Below are 17,456 nucleotides of genomic sequence, written 5' to 3'. Positions count from 1 at the left end.
TAAAAGTTGTAGATCTTAAAAGTTGTAAAACTTTGTAGTTGACGACTTTTCTATTTGAATCCGTTTAGGGCCTCAAATAATCAATATATGCTTGGTTTAGGATAATATGTGGGGAACTAAACTCTAATATAGAAAATTGAGTGATAGGTGGAGTGGTACACAAGGCTATGCGCACTGGCCGCGAAGCGCGCGATTTTACGCGAAAAAAATGCGCGACTTGCCAGTGGGCCTACCTTTGGATTAAAATCTTTTTTCCTATTTTTAAAAGCCGATTTCGTATTTTATTTTACGCGAAAAAATACGCGACTTGCTACTGAGCCTCCCTTAGGATTAAAATCTTTTTTTTCATATTTTTAAAAGCCGATTTCGTATTTTCTAGAAAAAGATTTCTACTAACGGTTGGCTAAGAGAACCGCGTGTGGAAATTTATTTCCACAGGCGGTTCTCAGTGATCCGCCTGTGGATCCATAGGTCACTAGTGCAGGCGATTCGCCGAACCGTTTGTAGAAAGAGGTTACAAACCTGTATAGTACCCTATGTGTACTAGTGAAAATTATGAAATGCATCTGAACTGAAGCCGAAAAACTGAAGCACATTGTATTTTCCAATGCAACCATGCTGAAGTCTACCGGGCCCAAATTGAGAACAGCACGCATCACAGCTTTTGTTGGGCCCGTAACTTGACACCACTGGTAGCATAGCACAAATTCACAAAACACAAGTCTTTGAAACAAGTGGCTGGCAACGCAACAAAAATTATCCAGCTAAGTGAACTGATCCTAGATCAGCTACTTCGGTTTCCTTATGGTTAAACCATTTCACCTAAACTTAAGTCCTCGACTTGGCACAAATACTCGTATTTTCTTGAATCTATTCTAAAATTTAATATCGTTATGCTTTTAGTGGTAGGTGATATCCTCATCAATAGTGAGACGTCTGTGATGACTTCATGAATCTTGTGATTTGTTGTCTTATAGCGAGGTGCTTGTGCTGACATCATAAATCTCATGATTTGCAGGCTCGATTATTCAATGGTGCTCATAGGGGTAGGACTTGCATATGAATCTCATGATTTACTAGCTCGTTTCTTCGGTTACTCTAGGGCTTGTGTACGTATATTCATAGGATCTGTGCGCGTGCATGTTGTGAGCGTCTACGTTTTACTATATAATTCTTAAAAAATATTATCTAGCTAATGTTTAAAATTTTCATAGAGTATGTATGTATTTTAGACAGCTTTGTTTTAATAAAAGCTTCCATTTCCAAAAGAAAAAAGATGTATTTTAGACAGGAGCATATGCATTCAAACTAAGGATGTCCGTCATCTGGTTGTTGGCCCATGGGCTTTCGGAACTTGAAGGCCCAGCCAAAATTGCAACAGCAAAGAACAAATTGGAGTCCAGAAGGAAAGCCCCTGGCAGAACGCGCGTCGAGATCGAGCCACGACCGCGACCGCGACACGCCGCCGCCACCACCACCCATCGGCGTCGTCGACGGGACGGTGGCGATCGATGGCGGACGACGAGCCCGACCGCCTGTCGCAGCTTCCCGATGACCTTCTCCAGCACATCCTCCAGCTCGCGCCGTGTAGGGAGGCCGAGTCCACGGCGGTGCTCTCGCGGCGGTGGCGCGGGCTGTGGCCCCCGCCGACGAGCGCCGTCAAGTTCGACATCCCCTCCATCATCGACAGCGACAAACTCCACCGCAGGCGGCCAGATGCCTTGTTACGCGGCGCCAAGGAGGCGCTCGCCGCTGCGCAGGGGCCCGTAAAGAGGATCTCCATCCACGTGGGCGAGGAATGCCGGTTCGTCGACATCGTCGTCGGCGACGTGCTTTCCTACCTGGCGTCCCGCGGCGTGCAGGATGTCCGCATCATCGGGGCCGATGACTCCCGCCGAAAGGCCAGCAGCTACAACGACGACTCCTCCTGGTCGTGGCTGCCCCAATACCACGTGGGGGAGTTCGAGTTCAGCTTTGGCTCCGTGGCATCCGCCGCCGCCCTCCGGCTCCGCGTGCTGCACATCACCAACTGCAGGGACCTGACGCCGCCACCGCGGGCGTCCACGTTCCCGTGTCTCGAGGTGCTGCGGCTGCGAAAGTGCACTGTCGATCTTGACAGGCTCCAGGACATGGTCGTCGCCTCGCCGCAGCTCGCCGCCTTGCGGCTTGAATATGTTTTTTTCTCAACAGTGGCAGCCCAATGGCAGGAGAATGATCCAGACTATTACGATGATTATTCTGAACGACGTTGGAATTTCTCCAAACAAAGCTTCTGCTGTCCAGGGATCACCACACTCGTGCTACTGAATTGCTACTGCGAATGGGGGAACTATACCGCACTCGAGCTCGATGTGCCAAGGGTGCAACACTTCAGATACAGAGGGAGGATTGACCAGTTCACACTGAGATCTCCACTGCCGGATGTGAGGAGAGTGTATCTGCACATTCTTGACAGCAATGGTACCGGAGACTTCCAGTGCGAAACGTTCTGGAACTTTCTAAAGAATTTTGGCAATACCAAGGTCCTGAAGCTGAAGGTCGAGTACCCCATCGATTATGTCGCGGTGCCGGACAGGGAGAGATTCAGGGAGCTCCTAGGTGAGACGTTGTTCAATGTCGAACACCTTGAGATCGATGCACGACACAACTCCACGAGTGCGGGTGTGGCAATAGGAAACTTGCTCCAGTGCTGCCCTGTTATTCTTGACCTCAGGCTGAAGCTGAACACTGCTGACCAACCTAGGAGAAGCAGAAACAAAGCTCAGTTGGAGTTTCACAAGTCTGTTGATCATTTCAGGCGCCGCAGAGATCGTCCAGTGATTCCCATGTGTGGAGAAGATGTCAATGCTGCGGTTGTTTCTGATATTCCTGGCTTCAGCGATAGATGGTTTCACTTCAGATGTTTGCGATTCCATTTAAGGAGATTGAGCCTGCAGTTTCAGATGGATAAGCCTGACTGTCTCGGCATCCAACTAGCGAAATTCTTCGTCGAGAGAGGAATGGCCCTTGAGGAAATGTACATTGACGATGGGAACATGAGACTGTGGGAGGCTGGGAGCACATGAATTGCAGGATTAGTGGATACAAGCCTTCTTCAGAGCACCAAGTTTTGGCGAGAATGTCACCAGCATTTAGCATGAACCAATTCAGTTCGTCAAAGATTAGCGTGGGTGGTTTCACCTCCGCAAACTAGAAGTAAGGCGAACACACCCGTGGAGCGCAGTGAGTAGAAGCTTTACAATCTTGCCATTGGCAGATGCATGAATGTAGTGGTTTTAATTGATCATCAAAGGTACTTATGAATAATTGTATTGTTTTAGTAAAAGCTTTGTTTTTCTTGGATCTTTGGGCACCATATGAATAAGGTACTTATGCAAGATTTTGATATCTTTGGGCACCATATGAATAAGGTACTTATGCAAGATTTTGATATGAAATAAGGACACGTTGATAATCTATGTTGGTGTTGTACATTTCCTTTCCTGCTATATTGATTGAAATAATGATTGCAGCTGTTTGTTGAATATACTTGTCTTCCTTTCATTATACTAGGTGATACCCCGCGCGTTGCCGCGGGGATTTTGTAGAAGGATGTATGACAAATTTCGAACCAACTGTAGAAATGAAAACACCTTAAATACAGTATGTAAGTAAATAGAATTCACTCCCAAGGGAGATATCTTATTATTTATAATGTATTAGTATCATGAAGGAACTGTAGAAATGAAAACACTTAAATATTGAATATAGTGTGGAAGTAAATAGAAATCATCTGAAGGAAGATAACTTATTATTCTTCATAAGTATGAATAGGACAACTTTTTTATAATAAGCTAGAATATTATTTTATGAGTAGTTAGGTGCTCCAGTGCATGAGAAGGTTGCATGACGATGTCCTGCATGTGTTGAGGAATAAAAGATTATTATTCTTTGAGTGATTTTTTTTTGTTTTTACCTAAAGTAGCTGAGAGAAAGTAAATATGAAGATTGATGTACTTATGTCTTTGTAGTATATATGTTGTCTTGTGTTTCTGAAAATGGGCTTCTCAAATGCTGGGTGAAGGACTACTGTCTGCTATGCTGTTTGAAGTTAAAAAGTAAGAATGGTATATGTCAAAGGTGTTACATTTTATAGAGGACTTACTTTTTGTGTCTTTTGGGAGCATGAAGATGACTTTGTGGTTCTGAAAGTTTTTGTGCTTCTTCCCTGTTGGATGGATATTTCATAGTTTTGAGATGTTGTAAGCTAAAATAATAGGATCACTGTTTTTCATACCTGTCATTGGTGGCTGCATCATCTGGTAAAAAATCAAGTCTTCTTTTGGCCTGCTTGCTGTGGAGAAAAATATCTTGTTTCAATATGAAATTTATTCAGAAGAAATGAATACATAAGAAATACTTTTGAAAGAATTACTTGGTTTGAGTTATCTGAGTGTCAGTATTGGTTGTTTGGTCAATGGAAGGTGTATTATTGTCGGAGTCTCCTGGAGTATGTGTAGTTGTACTGCAAAGTATGAAATTATGATTTAGTATTTGTGGATAGATGTTGTATTTTGAATTGTAATTTGAATTATGTTGTGTGAAGGCAAACCTCTGGACATCTAAGTTTGAAGGTGGATGGCTAATTTGTGGGCTGCTTGAAGATGTCTAAAAACAGACAATGGTCCAAGTTAGATATAGACTGATATAGACGCTTGGAAACAAAAATTAAATAGCTGAGGGAATCAATGAGGAAAAACAAAGAGGAAAAAAATGCATACCTGTGTGATGTGGGAGATACCAATCAAGTTGAAATCATCAAGCACCTTTGGAGACGTGAGAGATACCAATAAAGTTGTAGCTCTGTAGGAATTTCCTTATGGACAAATCATCAAGCACCCTGGGAGCAACGGAGGAGAAGTGATTAGCAAATCAAGGCAACTCGTCGAGCATCTTTGGAATAAGGAAATCAAGAAACCCTGAGGTGAGACTAACCTTTGGTGGAGGAAGAAGAACAGTTTGCCTGGCCAGGCATAGATGGGAGCGCAAGGAGGCAGTGGCTGCACTTTTTGAACACCGTCATGGGTGGGACCATCAATGAGCAGTAATGGATTGAGGAAGTGGGAGCAGAGAAGAGGGGAAGAGGCAGGGGCAAAACCGTGGGGCAGAGCGACGGTCGCGGCGTAGAGGGAGAGGGAGGGGCAATTACGGAGCGCAGGAGAGGGCGGGGTCGCGACGGACCGGCGCACGCGGGGGTCGCGACAGACGGACGGACCGCGACGGGCGCGCGCACGCGGGGGTCGCGATGCCCTCCTGCGACGACCGCTGGCCAGAGGGAGAGGGAGGGGCAGGGTCGCGACGGAGGGGGGGTGCGACGCCCGTGCGATGCGCGACGGACGGACGGGCCGCGACGGGCGCGCGCACGCGGGGGTCGTGACGCCCTCCTGCGACGGCCGCGGGCCAGAGGAAGAGGGAGGGGAATCCACGGAGCCCGGTAGGCAGCCGCGGTTGGAATGGGCGGGTCGGGCGGCGCGACGGAAAAACGGAAGGGATAAACGCAGGAGAGAGGATAGTGACGTGGCTGCACGAGATTGCGGAAAAATATGGTAGTGGGGATCTCCTATTTAGGCATAGAGGATTAGCTGGATGTATTTGTCTTTGCTGAGGCCAACCATTGCAACGGCGGACACGATAGCTATGGTAGAGCGGCTGCGCGCGCAATTCGAGCACAAGGTGGCTCGTTTCGTGCGATTGAGGTCATGGGTAGGCCTTAGGAACACAGCGACGATGATCAAATAGCATGGCGGAGTCCGCACCACGGCTATATGTGCGGCGGAGCTCCGGCGAGCTAAGGTCAAGGCTCAGCGTTAAGGCCATCATGTACATGCAGCGGTGTGTGTGGGGTCATGGCGGACATCGTCGGCCCCTCCTCGTCTAGCGAGATGGCCAAGATTGGCTAGAATAGCTCCGGCAGCAAGGAGACATGGCACACAGCCATGTTGGCATTGCGAAAACGCAACCAACTGCTCCAGGGTAGCTTTGCTAGTGAGATTAAGGATACATGTAGCCTCGCGCGAGGCGGAGCTTGCTACGGTGTTGATTTTACCTCTATCGGCCTAGATCTACTAGAACGGGCGCTCTCCATGGCGGGTCTGGCCATGGTGGGCGTGGTGAACACGGTGTGCCAGCACGGATGTTCTCGAGCCCACCTATATTGTATCCGAGCAGATCGACAAAAAGAATAGCCGAAAAAACTGAAGTATATTGTATTTTCGAATGCAACCATGCTGAATCCTACCAATATCATGCTTATGAGCATCTCCCTTCTAATATTTAAAGTTATACAGCAAGAAAATTATCCAGCTAATGTTTAAAATTTTCATAGTATGTATGTAGGCCCTGTTTAGATGGGAGATGAAAAAATTTTGAGTATCACATCGAATGTGTCGGAAGAATGTCGAGAGAGATTTTTAGAAATCAATAAAAAAATAAATTACATAGCTCGTCTGGAAACTGCAAGACAAATCTATTAAGCAAAACTAATCTGTTATTAGCACATGTGGGTTACTGTAGCACTTAAGGCTAATCATGGTCTAATAGGCTTAAAAGATTCGTCTCGCGATTTTCAACCAAACTGGTAATTAGTTTTTTTTATCTACATTTAATGTTTCATGCATATGTGTAAAGATTCAATGGGAGACGTCCGGCGCCAGCAACGCGTCCGGACGCCGAGCCCACCACCCGCGCCACCATAAAGAAGAAGATAAAAAAAGAAAAGGAAACTCCACCCACCCCTAACCAACTTCCCACTCGCCCCGCACACTGAAGATTGTTTCTTGTCCGCTCCCTCCTAACCAACTCACCCCTGCGCCACTCGCCCGCACGGAGGACCACCTTTCGTCCGTTCCCCGTGCAAGGAGTCCGTGCCCCACCCCACGAGCACGGGATCCGCCCCGCCCCTCGCCTTGTCAGCCCCTAGTAGATCTACCTGCCGCTAACTCGTCCCTACATCCTGCCTCTATACTTAACGCTGCAACACAAATATGCATGATAGTGCAACAACACATGACATACTGCTACAACAAACAAGTTGAAGTAGCTGAAACATCATAAACATAGTATTACAACAAACAACGAACAACTGCTGCAACAGCATGCAAACAACTACTACAACATACAGATTGAAGTATTGGTTAGAACAGCTGAAACACCATAAACATAGTATTACAACAACAACGAACGGCTGTTGCAACAACATGTAACAACTAATACAATAGCATAGGTTGAAGCATTGGATGGAGCAACCGAAACACCATGGACATAGTATTACAACAACATCGAACAAATGTTGCAACAATATGCAACAACTAATACAACAGTGCAGATTGAAGCATTGGATGGAGCAACTGAAACACCATGAACATAGTACTACAACAACACCAAACAACTGTTGTAACAACATGAAACAAACTACTACAACATGCAGATTGAAGCAACTGAAACATCTCAAGAACACAATACTGCAACAACGACTGAAACCTACTGCAACGTCTAGAAAGAACCATTGCAACAATGACAAAATCTGAAGCCGAGAGCTTGCCTAAAACCCTATCCTACTGCAACATCACCTGAAAAACTGCAAATAACCACCATTACAACACTCGAGAGCACTGAATCCCAAGAGCTCGCCGGAACCCTAGCCAACACATCTCATAGATCTAGACCTAGAGGAAGAGGAGAAGGAGGAGTAGAGGAGGGCCTAGATCCAGATCCACAAAAGATGAGGGAGGGAAAAGGGAGAGGGAGGCCTCAGATCCAAATCCCTCCCCACCTACCTCGTCGGAGCCGCGCCGTTCTCTCCATCTCCAGATGCATGGAGGTTATGAGAGCGAGGGAGAAAGGGCAGGGAGAAAGGGAGCTGCGCCGCTCACTGGATGCTACCACCGTCACGCTCTACTCCGGTGGCTTCGAGGGCGCGTGGGTCGCAGCGAGGAGGGAGGGAGGAGCGGCTCGCCATTGGCACGGCAGGAAGTGCGAACGCATGGTGGAAGCGGCGGGGCGGCAGCGAGACGATAGAAAAGAGTGGAGAGGAAAAGAATGAGTGGATAAGAAGGCATCGAGGAGGAGCGAAATGAGTGGACAGCAACGTCCGGACGGACGGACGTCTTAAGTATATCATTACCGAAAATTTTTTGGTGGAGAACTAAACAGGGTCGTAGTTTAAAGAGGAGCATTATTCAAAGGAAGACCATCAGGGCCATGGGCCGTCGGAACATCAAGGCCGAGTTAGGCCTTGTTTAGATACACCCAAAAACCCAAAACTTTACAAGATTCTCTGTCACATCAAATCTTGCGGCACATGCATGAAGTATTAAATATAGATAAAAATAATAACTAATTGCACCGTTTACCTGTAAATCACGAGACGAATCTTTTAAGTCTAGTTACTCTATAATTAGACAATATTTGTCAAATAAAAATGAAAATACTACAATGTCAAAATCAAAAAACTTTTTCATCTAAACAAGGCCTTAGGAAGCCCATCGTGACGAAATTGGAGTCCAAAAAGGAAAGCCCTTGCAGAACGCGCGTCGAGATCGAGCCGCGACACCGACACGCCGCCAGCGCCACCACCCATCGGCGTCGTTGACGGTGGCGATCGATGGCGGACGGCGAGCCCGACCGCCTGTCGCAGCTTCCCGACGAAGTCCTCCAGCACATCCTCCAGCTCGCGCCCTGCAGGGAGGCGGAGTCCACAGCCGTGCTCTCGCGGCGGTGGCGCGGGCTGTGGCCGCCGGCAACGAGCGCCGTCAAGTTCGACATCCCCTCCACCGACAGCGACAAATTCCACCGCAGGCGGCGTGACGCCTCCTTACGCGGCGCCAAGGAGGCGCTCGCCGCCGCGCAGGGGCCCGTAAAGAGGCTCTCCGTCCACGTCGGCGAGAGGCTCCGTACATCCGCGGGCGAGGGATGCAGGTTCGTCGACATCGTCGTCGGCGACGTGCTTTCCTACCGGGCGTCCCGCGGCGTGCAGGATGTCCGCGTCATCGGGGCCGATGTTTCCAGCAGCGAGGCCCGCGGCGCCGGCGACTCATGGTGCTCGCTGGCCGACCACCGCGTCGGGGAGTTTGAGTTCAGCACTGGCTCCGTGGCATCCGCCGCCCTCCGTCTCCGGGTGCTGCACATCACCAACTGCAGTGACCTGACGCCGCCACCGCGGGCGTCCACGTTCCCATGTCTCGAGGTGCTGCGGCTTCGAAAGTGCAGTGTCCATCTTCAGAGCCTCCAGGACATGGTCGTCGCCTCGCCGCAGCTCGCCGTCTTGCAGCTTGAATACGTCTTCCTCTCAAGTCTCAACAGGGGTTCGCAGCAGTCCCATGACCGCAGCTCAATGGCAGGCGAATGAACGGCAGGGCTATTACAACCGCCATGATGGATACTATTATAACTTCTGTGACTGTGAGGATTATTCTGCAAGACAATGGGAGTTGGCACAAAGCTTCTGCTGCCCAGGGATCACCACACTCGTGCTACTGAATTGCGACAGCGAAGGGGGGAGCTTTATCGCAGTCGAGCTCGATGTGCCAAGGGTGCAACACTTCAGATACAGAGGGAGGATTGACCAGTTCACACTGAGATCTCCACTGCCGGATGTGAGGAGAGTGTATCTGCACATTTTTGACAGCTATCGTGCTGGAGGTTTCCACTTCTTCGAAATGTTCTGGAACTTTTTGAAGAATTTTGGCAATACCAAGGTCATGAAGCTGAAGGTCGATTACCCCATCGATTATGTTGCGGTGCCGGACAGGGTGAGATTCAGGGAGCTCCTAGGTGAGACGTTGTTCAATGTCGAACACCTTGAGATCGATGCACGACACAACCACACGAGCAAGGATGCGGCTGTGGCAATAGGAAACTTCCTCCAGTGCTGCCCTGTTGTTCTTGACCTCAGGCTCAAGCTGAACACTGCTGACCGACCTTGGAGAAGCAGAAACAGCAGGAGCACTTTTGTGAAAAGCAAAGCTCAGTTGGAGTTTTACAAGTCTGTTGATCATTTCAGGCGCCGCAGAGATCGTCCAGCGATTCCCATGTGCGGAGAAGATGCCAAAGCTGATGTTGTTTCTGATATTCCTGGCTTCAGCGATACATGGTTCCACTTCAGATGTTTGCGATTCCATCTAAGGAGATTGAGCCTGCAGTTTCAGATGGATAAACCTGACTGTGTCGGCGTCCAACTGGCCAAATTCTTCGTTGAGATAGGAATGGCCCTTGAGGAAATGTACATTGACGATGGGAACATGCGACTGTGGGAGCACATCAATTGCAGGATTAGTGGATATGCAGCCAATCCTCAGCCTTCTTCAGATCACCAGGTTTTGGCGAGAATGTCACCAGAGCTTAGCATGAACCAATTCAGCTCGTCAAAGATTAGTGGGTGGTTTCACCACCGCAAACTAGAAGTAAGGCGAACACAGAGCGGCACAGTGAGTAGAAGCTTTACAATCGTACCATTGGTAGATGCATGAATGTTGTGGTCTTAGCATATCATATCTAAGGTCATCCCCTACACTCCACTCGGAGTCTGGACATTGTCTTCAGATCGCCACATCGGCAGCAATCTGCTGTGGAGGAGAAATTAAGCTGGCATGTCATACTCTCTCTCCTGAAACCATACAATGGTGGTTAGTTAGCCTTGGGCTTGCTCTAAGGTAATTATGAATAAAGGTAGTGTCTTGTAGAAGCTTTGTTTTTCTTGAATGTCAGGCACTATATGAAATAAGGTATATGAATAAGGTATTCATGCAAAATTTTGATATGAAATAAGGAGACATTGACAATCTATGGTTGGCATTGTACTTTCCTTTCCAGCTATATTGATCGAAATAATGTTTGCAGCTGTTTGTTGAATATATTTGTTTTCCTTTTATTATATTAGCTGAATGTATTTGCTTGATAGTACAAAGTGTAAGCCTGCACTCTTTGTTGCTGTGATTAGTTATTTCTTAGCAATAGTTTGTCTGAATATCACATAACTTGCTTAATTTTTCCTTAGACGATGAGAAGAGTATACTAGTGCTTACACTAGAATATGTCCGGTTTAAAAGACGAGGGCGAAATCCCTATTGAAAAAGAATAAATTTAAAACACTTAAGGAGTACAAGCATAAAGCCAGGAAACAAAAAAAAAGAGATAAAAAGAAAAGAAAGGCAGAAAGGAAGATTACATAAATGAGCTTACTTTTGCTCTATGCACTAACCGAGACAATTCTCCAAAGCCGCTACCATATCCAGGTAGGGGAAAGCCAGATCTAGCCCCGAGGTGGGAAGTGGGGGAGGAGAGGAATCCACCCCACCAGCCAGCCTACCTACCGGGAGAAGTAGAATAAAGGAGGGATGGTGGAGGAGTGGGGGCAGGGGAGGGCGGCAACGGAGGGCAGCGGCAGCAGCAGGAGATGTGGCAGTAGGAAGGTGCTGGAGTGATATTTTGTTTTTTGATTGAACTGGAGGGACTTTCGCCCCTGCAGAAATTTATTGATAGAGAAGGTTCCGAAATTACAAGATACAAGACTTACAGGAGCAGAGAGCGGGGGTTGTTGAGTTAAGAAACAAAAAAGGAGATGAAGAAAATTAGAGCTAAGAAGCAATCTATTGTAGATTTTGACACCATTGATCAAAAAGAGTCTTAGACTTGTCTTGATACGGCATAAGACCTTCGCCAATTCCATGGAAAAGGCTCTTTTGCATTCTTGGGTTGACATTAAGCTATTGTTGAAGATTGCTTCATTTTTTGCTTTCCAAATCGTCCAACTCATCAAAATGATTGCTATCATGAAAAACTGGGATCTTAGTTGAGTTCTCAGTGCATGAATGTTTTGCACCGTGTCCCCATCTTGTGCTATCTGTAAGTCAAGAGTTCCCTAACATTGTTGTGCGTATGGGCTGGAGTGACATCAGCGGCCTCCCTGGAATTTCTCATTGGGAGCACTTGAGGAGAGGAGTATCGACAAACCTGATGGCTGATGTTTGGGCTGAGTATTGTAGTGCTTACATGAGAATACGTCTAGTCTAATAATTTTTCATTAAGAGAAGAATATAGGAGGGCCGAAGCCCTATTAAAAAAAATAAATTTAAAACACTTAGGAGTATAACTACAAAGCCCACGAAACATTAAAAAAAGATTAAAAAAAACAAGGGGATAAAGGCAAATTAAAGAATTGTCTGTATCCATAATTCAAACAGGAATGAGCTTGCTTTCTATGCACTGTGCACCAATAGAGACAATTCTCTAGAGAAAATCTCCTTACGGTTCTATATGCTAGCTGGTATGTTGTTGAAGATTAATCCATTTCTTGCCGTCCAAATTACCAGCACATAATAATTGCTACAATCATGAAAAGAGGTGAGCTGAGCTGGTCCTTCATAAAGAGTTAGAAGGTTCCTCAGTTGTGCAATTTGTAGGTATCAAAATGCTGACAAGTCCCAGCATTTTCTTGCAAAGGTGCAATTTATGAACAGGTGCTCCAGAGTTTCTTCAGTTTTTTAGCATAGGACACCATTGTAACAACCAAGAGATGCATGTGTGTTCTCCACTGAATATTTATTGTGCTTAGCCAGTTAGCCTATTACTGAGTAGAAGTCACAGAAACATCTTGTGCTTAGGTTGACAGGACTGCCATTGCCATGTATATGCCTCGCGCACTTGGGTTTGACCGGAAAAAGTGGTATAGAGGAGAAATTACCAAGTGTCATTTCAATGAGGCAAGGAATAAAACCAATGACACCATGAACTGAACTTGTACATATTTTTTTTTTGTTCATATTACATCCCTTGTAATTTTAGTTATATCACCATCTTACATCTTGACGTATACATTGAAATATAAAAGTAGTAAAATAATTAAATCATCTTACACAACAAAATAACATGACGAAGCATTCACCGACCTCCATGATCTTTATTTGTCATATAGTCGTTTGTCTAAAAAATTTTGGACCCGTGTTGATCTAGATGAAAACTCTATGGTTGACTAAGACCATTGGCACCACATCTCTTGTATTCCGGTGGTGGTGGAGGAAGGCTGGTCTCCGGTGTTGGCCCATTCTCAACTATGAACGCTGTCGCCATGCCCATCACAATGTGAAACTCAAAGTGGCAATGCAAGTACCACATTCCTGCCCATCAAAATTCAACCACAAAGATGATTCCTAAGATACATGGTACTCTGTAATTCCCTTATAGTTATATCAGGAAAAAAAGCTAATTGAAGATGCTCATAAAACTAGGATATATATATATATATATATATATTTGCGCTATATAATTTTAAAAAAACTAGGACCAAATCTGAGCTTGTCCTGTGGCTTTACCTGGATTGTCTGTGACGAAGCGGATTGCGGCCCATCCTGTTCTTGGCACTTGCACGGTGTTCCTGAGCTGTGGGTTGTGGTAGTTGAACTTGGCCACGTCCCTCTTGGGATCGAAGTTGCCAAGCCCTTGCGCAAGCACAAAGAAATCGTATCCATGGAGGTGCATGGGGTTGGAGTCACTCTGCAGCAGCGCCGTGCTCTGGAACACGATCTCCACCGTCGTGTTGTACTTGAATCGCCGGAGCTTGGTCGCCTTGAACGTCGGCTCCAGCACCTCCTCCAGCGGCCCCGGCGGGATCAGCTCCCTGTTGGTGTAGTTGTACGGGTGCGGCGGCTTCTCCGGGAAGTCCTCCGTGTACACCCCCGTGCCATTGCCGGAGTCGTAGTACACCTCCAGCAGCGACGTGGTGTTGGGGTGGTGGAAGGAGACGTTGTTCATGGTGGCCACCACGATGGTCTCCTCGCTGCGGCGGCGCTTGCACACCTTCTTGCCTCCACGGCAGAGGGAGCCGAGCCCTAGCGTGACGAAGAGGCGCTCGTCGACGTTCATGGGCACGCGGTGGCGCTCTGGGTACGCGAGCCCGGTGAGGTTGCCGTGGAAGTAGTAGGACGGCATGGTGTTGTGCTGGTCGGGCATGACGGGCACGGCCGCCGGCGGCACGGGCACGCGGCCGTTGTTGTCGCCGCCGCGCACGACGCCGGCGTAGCGGACGAGGCCCCGCGAGACGAACACGGGGATCTGCGGGTCAGGCTCCGGCGGCTGGTTGGCGAGCGCGACCATGTGGTAGTGCGCCGGCGGCGCGTCGGCGGTCATCAGCACGTCGATGGTCTCCCCCGGCGCGACGGTGACCATGTCCGTCTCGAACGGCGTCAGGTAGTTGCCGTCGGCGCCGACCACCGTGAACGTGTGCCCGGCCACCTTGAAGTAGTACTCGGAGAAGAGCGCCGTGTTGATGATCCTCAGCAGGTAGGTCTCGCCGCGCTCCACGTCGAGGACGAAGCTCTCCTCGGGCACGCCGGAGCAGTTGCTGAGGTCGCCGAGCTTCCCGTTGATGGTGGCCGACAGCGGGTTGTCGTCGAAGTTACCGTCGGCCATCCTCCGGTCGAGCTCCACGAGGTCGAGCTGCCACCACTCGCCGATGACGATGGGCACGTCCTTGGCCGGCGGCGTCGTCGTGCGGCGGAACGGGTAGTTCGTCCCGTCCTTGGGGCGGATGACGAAGGCGCCATTGATGGTGGCGCGGAGGCAGGTGACGTGCGCGTGCCACCACAGGGTGCCGACCTGGCCGGTGAGGTTGAAGCGGTAGGTGTGGTCGGCGCCGGGAGGGATGGGGCACTCGGTGACGAAGCCGGCGCCGTCGGACCAGCAGCTCCGGAGCTGCCGCACGCCGTGCCAGTGGATGGTCAGGCCGTGGTCCAGCCGGTTCACGACGTGGACCACCACCGTGTCGCCGTCGGTGACGTCGATCTGCGGGCCGGGGAACTGGCCGTTCACCACGTAGATCTTGGTCGTGTTGCACAGGTGGGTCACGTTCATCTCGTGGACCTGTACGTTTGACAAAGCCAAGGTTAGTCAAGGTAGTTTACTATAAATGTCTGTGTTTAACGACCACGATCGAGTTGTCTAGCAAGCAAGCCTGTCACATCCAGAGTCGAAAATTAAAGGAGCACAATGATAAAATGTCACATCATCGCAACCCTGTACTACAATGCAAATGATTCTTTTATTTATGCTGGTCTGACGACGGTAATCTCAAATTAATTAAACTTTTTATGTTTGATCAAATTTATAGAAAAAACGTAAACATTTATTGAACCAGATAAGCATATTTAACGTATCTAATGATACTAGTTTCTTGTGATAAATCTTTACACTCTTTTTTATAGACTTATGATCAAATTTTAAAAAGATTGACGCAACACTAAAAGTTGATTTGTTTAGAGACAGACATAGTACTCGGAGGTACCAAAATTGGTACCTGGTAAAGTTTCATAACCTCATTAGTTATATACTAAAATTTCGTCCTTGGTTATTTCCCAAGACCATAAAAATCACTATAATTTAGATCTTTTAAGGCTTATATTATAGAAATATAAGCACTAGGACTACTACATTACAAAAGTAATTATTAGAAAATGTTAAAATCACGAGGAGGTTGTTTGGCCAAAGGCCTCAAGACAATGGTTTGTTTTCATAGACGTCCAATATTAACTACTTCTAGACGTGTATTTTTAATGGGATAACCCTTTCGAAGGTGGTCGTTATTAGGGATGAAAATAGTACGGATATTTTCCGACTGTATTTGAGACCGAATTCGTTTATGGTTCAGATTTGTCCGTATCCGAGTCCGAATGTTCAACATCCGATATTGTATCTGTATCCGAATATTTAAATCATATTTATGATGTCGACATCCAATTGTATCTTATCCGACAAGATTGACATTATCCGTATTCGAATTCGAATCCAACCAGAAATATGAAAACAAATATGATATCGATGATATTCGTCCGTATCCGATCCGTTTTCATCCCTAGTCATCAAAAGTGGCACCTATAAAAATGGCACTTCCATATGAAGTCCCTTAATACAACAACCTTCAATTACCTATATTTTTAGAGACTGTAGTTTTAATCCGAACACCTCTAAAAATGCGAAACCCAATTTATAGTTGCGAGTCGTGGTATTGGGAACCTCTTGGCGTATAGTATAGAGCAGCGCCTTTTATGAAAAAAAAATATGGTCCTCAAAATCTTTATTTTTGTAATAGTGTAGTGAGCATCTATATTGTTTTCTGAATAACATTTGGAGCCTAACACCATTTTAGTTAGCAAAATGCCTAATGGAATTTACTTCTATTATCACTAAATGAAAACCTTATTAAAAAATATCGATGGAAATATATATATATAAATATATATATATAGGGAAATTCCTTTCTACACTTACGTGTAGTTACTCTCATCTTCAATAAACTACATTGTGTATGTATTCATACTTGTTTATCGGTTTGAGTATGTTTATAACTTTATATACTATTAAGATACTCTAAATCTTACCACGCGAAAATTCCCTTCGAATATCACTAAACGTGAATCTAATAGAGAGTGATGTATATTTACTTACAACAAAGGTGTGCTCGACGACTGCTGCCTCGCCAATGGAAACTGCCGTGGAGAGGGCAAGAAGGGACACACAGAGGATGAGTGCTGCCATGGAGACCTTCCCCATGGCGGCAATGGCAACAACAGTGGCGCTAGCTACTTGCTATAGCTAACCAACACGACTTGGTTTCAGTTTGATCGATTTGGTTTGGAAGGAAGTGATGCTATTTATGCACGCCCATATGGCGGCAATGGTGGTTCCAGCAATGTTGGTGAAATGAAACGCCTGAATCCGACGGGCGTTGTTTGCAATGTTTGACCGGCAAGATTGGTGGAGAAAGTAATAAACATTGGACTTCTACTCCTCTTATATAGTATTACGCAACGCCTGCACGCAACCTAGTTGCATGGCATGGATTACATTTGGTTTTAGTTTCTTTGCACTTAGTAATTTTTTTAGTATATATAGGCTAGGTGCTTTATGCAAAGATGATCAGAAAGGAGAGATATCATTGGCAGCATGCATCTTTTTACACCAATCAAATTGGAGGACTAAATAACCATGCATGCTTTTGGGTGCTCTCATTAGTTGATTAACTCCATATATAAGACTGCATACGTAGGTAGGGAGCACTGTAATTATTTTATATGTTCTTTCATCGAGCACGAATCTAGCACGCAACATTTCTCTTTTCACCGTTCAAGAAAAGACAGTGGAGTTAGTTTTGGCACAGCTTATGACAAAAATAAACTAAAACAAACAGCCAAAACAGTACGTTGTTTTTTTAGTTCCCATTTGTACTAAACACAGAAGCTGGATCAGACCATCTTATTTTCACCGTACCTTTCTTTATTGATTTGTGCAGTTTATCTAAATAGCGTTTTTTTTTCTGACCGCTAGCTCTATCAAACAGGGCCATGTGTACTGTACAAGCGCAGCTGCAGAGGATGGCATACTCGGAGAAAAATAGAGCTGCCATCATTTCTTTTCTCCGGATTGTATGT

The 17,456-nt window shown here is 46.6% G+C and overlaps 3 protein-coding genes and 1 long non-coding RNA gene across 4 annotated transcripts; 2 read left to right on the top strand and 2 right to left on the bottom strand.

Annotated features, from left to right (window-relative positions):
• Positions 1,404 to 3,436, top strand: LOC8079166. The gene has a single exon (XM_002451144.2). It carries the CDS (start codon positions 1,512 to 1,514, stop codon positions 3,063 to 3,065), a length of 1,554 nt encoding a protein of 517 aa, XP_002451189.1. The 5' UTR covers positions 1,404 to 1,511; the 3' UTR covers positions 3,066 to 3,436.
• Positions 3,717 to 4,649, bottom strand: LOC110435298. Its single transcript, XR_002452925.1, has 6 exons — positions 4,592 to 4,649; positions 4,415 to 4,504; positions 4,277 to 4,333; positions 4,145 to 4,207; positions 3,997 to 4,080; positions 3,717 to 3,896 (listed from the first exon to the last, which is right to left on the bottom strand). It is a non-coding gene; the product is annotated as an uncharacterized LOC110435298 (long non-coding RNA).
• On the top strand, positions 8,642 to 9,385 carry LOC8068346 (F-box/FBD/LRR-repeat protein At4g26340). Its single transcript, XM_021462163.1, has one exon. The coding sequence runs from the start codon at positions 8,642 to 8,644 to the stop codon at positions 9,383 to 9,385; it is 744 nt and encodes a 247-aa protein (XP_021317838.1).
• On the bottom strand, positions 12,755 to 16,578 carry LOC8079165 (laccase-19). Its single transcript, XM_002449869.2, has 3 exons — positions 16,474 to 16,578; positions 13,347 to 14,892; positions 12,755 to 13,151 (listed from the first exon to the last, which is right to left on the bottom strand). The coding sequence occupies exons 1-3, from the start codon at positions 16,576 to 16,578 to the stop codon at positions 12,997 to 12,999; spliced, it is 1,806 nt and encodes a 601-aa protein (XP_002449914.1). The 3' UTR covers positions 12,755 to 12,996.

Source organism: Sorghum bicolor, chromosome 5, assembly GCF_000003195.3.
Source record: "Sorghum bicolor cultivar BTx623 chromosome 5, Sorghum_bicolor_NCBIv3, whole genome shotgun sequence".
Lineage (NCBI taxonomy): Eukaryota > Viridiplantae > Streptophyta > Magnoliopsida > Poales > Poaceae > Sorghum > Sorghum bicolor.
Note: the sequence above shows the minus strand (reverse complement) of the source record. Positions and strands in the feature narration are given on the sequence as shown.

Bases quoted from the DNA above. Each gene is read 5' to 3' on its own strand.
- LOC8079166 (XM_002451144.2), top strand. From the start codon at position 1,512: ATGGCGGACGACGAGCCCGACCGCCTGTCGCAGCTTCCCGATGACCTT.
- LOC8079165 (XM_002449869.2), bottom strand. From the start codon at position 16,578: ATGGGGAAGGTCTCCATGGCAGCACTCATCCTCTGTGTGTCCCTTCTT. The intron at 14,893-16,473 runs GTAAGTAAATAT...TCAAACGTACAG, and splicing joins TCGTCGAGCACACCTTTGTT to GTCCACGAGATGAACGTGAC. The intron at 13,152-13,346 runs GTAAAGCCACAG...TTTGATGGGCAG, and splicing joins CTTCGTCACAGACAATCCAG to GAATGTGGTACTTGCATTGC.
- LOC8068346 (XM_021462163.1), top strand. From the start codon at position 8,642: ATGGCGGACGGCGAGCCCGACCGCCTGTCGCAGCTTCCCGACGAAGTC.